This window comes from Atta colombica, unplaced genomic scaffold (assembly GCF_001594045.1).
Source record: "Atta colombica isolate Treedump-2 unplaced genomic scaffold, Acol1.0 scaffold134, whole genome shotgun sequence".
In the NCBI taxonomy this organism is placed as follows: Eukaryota; Metazoa; Arthropoda; class Insecta; order Hymenoptera; family Formicidae; genus Atta; species Atta colombica.
In genome coordinates, this window is record NW_017259222.1 from 1,294,352 (window position 1) to 1,298,747 (window position 4,396).

The 4,396-nt window shown below is 31.4% G+C and overlaps 1 protein-coding gene across 1 annotated transcript in view; it reads right to left on the bottom strand.

Annotated features, from left to right (window-relative positions):
• LOC108684381 (protein FAM49B) overlaps positions 1–4,396 on the bottom strand; it is a 23,785-nt gene that overhangs the window by 1,131 nt on the left and 18,258 nt on the right. Inside the window, exons 2-6 of the mRNA XM_018188660.1 lie at positions 2,960–3,096; positions 2,293–2,517; positions 1,342–1,676; positions 273–352; positions 39–165 (exon numbers count right to left, since the gene is read on the bottom strand). Of these exons, the coding sequence (XP_018044149.1) occupies positions 39–165; positions 273–352; positions 1,342–1,676; positions 2,293–2,517; positions 2,960–3,044 (852 nt within the window). The 5' untranslated portion in view covers positions 3,045–3,096. The remainder of the gene's footprint in view (positions 1–38; positions 166–272; positions 353–1,341; positions 1,677–2,292; positions 2,518–2,959; positions 3,097–4,396) is intronic.

Below are 4,396 nucleotides of genomic sequence, written 5' to 3' on the forward strand. Positions count from 1 at the left end.
TTTCTAAAACATTACTACAAAATTTTTTATATACTTACATCCACGTTTGAACCCTTTACAAAGGCACCTTGGGGATGTACATGATCATAGAGAATCACCAAACCTACCATAACCCTCAAGACGAAGAGCTGAGTTTCCTCTCGTTGGAATTGCGCCAACAAATTCCTAGTAGAATATATTTCCCAAATTAGCTTCGCGAAGAAATTCCTGCTTTCTTAAGACAATTCTCTTCTCTTTGCATATTAATGGAACTCGTAGATAGATATACTTACGGGTTTTCCAACATTCGAAGACACACTTTTGCCATTGTACCAAGCGTTTCTGTAATGTTTTCCCTGGCTATGTCTTCGTTCTAAAAATAAAAAAAAATATAGTTTTACGAGTATAATAAACGTATAATATCGTGGCAACTTTGCTATTCCGCGCGCGCGAATTTACAAATATTTTCAATACAAATTTTTTTATATTTATTGAAAAGCTCGCTTTTAAAAAACATCATGTTATCATGAAATGCATATTTGCGTATTGAAGGTAGTACTCAATTAAAGTATTGTTTCGTTATCGATTTTGATTAAAAACTTGTATGTTATATCAGGCTCGAGTATATCTGTAGCACGTTTGCTTGTCTGTAGTCTATATAGAGCTCGGGTAATTTAAATCGCAGGCTAGAATACCTGTCAATTTTCCAGTTCAGCAGAGCCATTATTATTGTCGACAATTTTTTTTCTCTGTCCGTCTTGTCATTACATCGCATGTCGATCACGTAACGCGGTTATTTGTCATCGCAATCAATATGAATGAAAGTTCACGATTCATTGTATTACAGTGAAAAATGTGTCAGAATAATTAAGTCTTGAAAAAATTTCAAATAAAATAAATAAGATTTACAATGTTGACGCTATTTTTTATATTTACTCTTCTATTTCATAACATAGAAGAAAAAATTGAATTTATCAGAGTTAATCTTATACATATATTTATATAAATATATTTATATAAATAAATCACATATTTTTTTATACACAATTATTAATATAAATCCATTTGAAAAATTATTAACAAATAATAAATTTGCGATTTTTTAAGATGCACTGATCGATCAAATTATTATGTTTGAATTTAATTGATGAAATAAATAATGTTACGGAAACAGAATTATAGAAACTAGATTTATTTCTTCAATTAATCAGAATGATTAAGGGATAAACCGAGAAATTGCTTAGATAACCGCAGAATTTCATCTAATTGCCATCAGTTAACATCTGGTCGGATCAATAATTGTCCGGATAACAATGGGAGATCGTGCGGACGGGAACAATGTAGAGAGGCGATACCACTTACGTCCATCAAGAAAGTAATGGTCGCGTGACTCAGAACTCGAAGCATGGGTGTCGCGTGGGCGTAAAACAAGGACATTCGGTTAGCGAGTTCGTTCCCAACAACTAGGTCCTTTTCGGCGTTGTCCTGACACGTCAGCGATGCCCTCGTCAATGTTCTACGATAGTAGCTGAAGTCATTCTGAATCGCCGGCGTTTTCATTTTATACTCGTCGAACTTCAGTACAAATTCCAATATCTCCGCCAATTGCTTCACTAGTGCCTGTTGCGTCTCCAGATGTTGCGTCGGTGAAAGGTTTCCCGAGCATAATTGTCCCAGAATTTTCGGTACAATCCTTTCTACATAAATAAAAATTATTGTTGAACTTAATATTTAAATTTATTTATGTGAAATGGAAACTTTGTTTATAATTTTAGATAAACTACATTAATAATTAATCAATATTAATACATGTATTATTACATAGCTTATTATACGTAATATTATGTAGCCAAAAAGTAAGCAGCACAAAAATTAACAGCATATAATGTAATAATGTCAAGAATTGATAGAAATAAATAAATGGATAATTTATAATTTTTTTTACACTTTCTCTCTCTTTCTTTTTCTCACTAACTTTAGGATAATTAATAAACACCAAAATATAAAATTGCAGAAATCCAAATATTGTATTTTTTATATTAATCTACTTTACATATTTTTATTTAAAAAATATTCATTAAAAGAGTATCGAAGTAATCTAAAGATCAGTTCTAAAATGCTGTTTTCCACATTTTATATTTCCGATAACCACCAGTATCTAGTATAATTAACTTATACCACAAATATGGCTAATAGCATTCCGCGGGTACAGGAAGAAGTTTTTCCAATATTCGATATTGAGTTTCCAAGAAGTAAAGTGTAACATCGCTATTTATAAAAAAACTTATCGTTATTATGATTAATCAAGCGTACCGAGTTCCAAGGAAAATTCGTAGAATCGTTTGAGTTTTGCTACAAGAGGTGCCACAGTTAGGTATGCTTTTCGTTGACATTCCTCCGTGGGTGCCGAGATTGCCTCTCTGATTTCTTTCCCGGCTCCTTTGTAACACTGTATCTCTTCTAAAGTGGACTCTGAATTTTTCAGCACTCTTTGCACCGCCTCGAATGTTTCACGTTCGATGTCCGACGGTTGTGCATCTGTGGAATAGACAAATAGGACAGATCGATAATTATCAAATAACATATGTATGTCTCTTTGCTATGTAATAGCTTTTGTTACATCTCGATATGGAAGATGCATTTATTTCTTTATAATATGGAATTGTACATTGTATAGTACAGCTTTGACCAAAAGTATAAACATTCCCACAAAGATGTAAATATTTTATATTTAACAAAAAATAAATTAAAACAATTTTATTAAAAGAATACTATTTCTGTAACAATTTCAATATTTTGTTAGTTTTTCTTTCGATTTTATTACAATCTTTTCTAAGGAAATGTAATAAATTGGGGATGCTTTATACTTGTGGCCAAGACTATATTACGGAAAATATTAGTGCACAGCAAGTAACATGAAAAATAGCACTTAGAATTAAGATTAAAATTTTTCATGAAATATCATTTATATACGACTTACTTTCGAAATCCAAGAAGACATCATACTTCTGAGGGGTGCAACAAGTAGACTCATCTCGAGCCAAAAGACTCAAAAGCTTGCCCATCGTAAGTGTATAGCTTCTTTCGATGAGAGTCACTTTATAACGTGAAAGGCATCTACAAGTCAAAGCAATTCGGTTTACGTATTGCGAGTTTTCTTGCGACTCGACAAATCATCATTTGATTGAACAAATTGTGATAGTAATACTACAACATTATTCAAAAATATAAAAAAAATTATTAATTATTAGTTATTTTGATCAATTTAGAGATAATTTGTGCCTACAAATCATAGACGTAGACATAAACTTCTCTGACTTTAGCATCAGAGCTCCTTTAGAAATAATTGAACATATCAATACTTCTCTTCAATTCTATCCATATCTTTCTTTAATTCGATATTTGAAAGAAAGAGAGATAAAATACAGAGAGAGAGAGAGAGAGAGAGAGAGAGAGAGAGAGAGAGAGAGAGAGAGAGAGAGAGAGAGAAATTGTAATTCAAGTTCATTTTAAACCAATAATATAGTGATAACTTATAATGATAAGAATGAACAGTCTATTCTTATTACATCTCATAGTGATACAAACGAATGAAAACAAATTATTGTATAAAGTAAACTTCTGAAGTGTATGTATATACAGGGTATTGCAGTAATATATTAGACAATTGCGCGAGATTTTGCAGAGGTAGACACGATACAATGACAACGGTATATGTATACCGTTAAACTTACTGATCGAGTGGCTCACGCACCTTTATACCAATAAAAGTTTGCAACGTTCCAATTATGACAGACTTCAGGAAATCTTCCGAGCAATCTGTCGTAATGCCTAATATATATATATACATATTAATGCAACACTTCGTACTTATATAATAATATCTATTGCTCCATATTTTACGAAGCAATGGACATATAGAATCCTCGATATCATTTCATTAAATTGAATCCTTCCAGAATTCTGAATTAAAACTTAAATTATCAATAAATTTAAAGCGGATTATGAAAAATGCATTAATAATTTATGTAATTATTTATTAGAATCCCGTTTAAAGAAATTCGATTCGAAAGATGTTAGAAGCACTGAAGTTAAAGCTAAAGTCAAAAATTCTTTAGAACATCTCGCATATCAAAACAAATAATTATAATACAATTTGTAACTTCTTTTCTTGCAAAAAAAAAAACGAATCACAGAATTATATCTCGCAGATACTTGCAAAATACTTGAAAGATAATGTGACTGAGTTTCTGCTTGAGGTTAAAATCGACGCGACGAGTAGTAACTTGCTACGAGTTCGAGACTACAATGAAATTGAAATTTCAGGCCGTAGTTTGAGCGTATATATTCACTCGGAATGTATGCATATATATACACACACACACACACACACACACACACATATATATATATATAT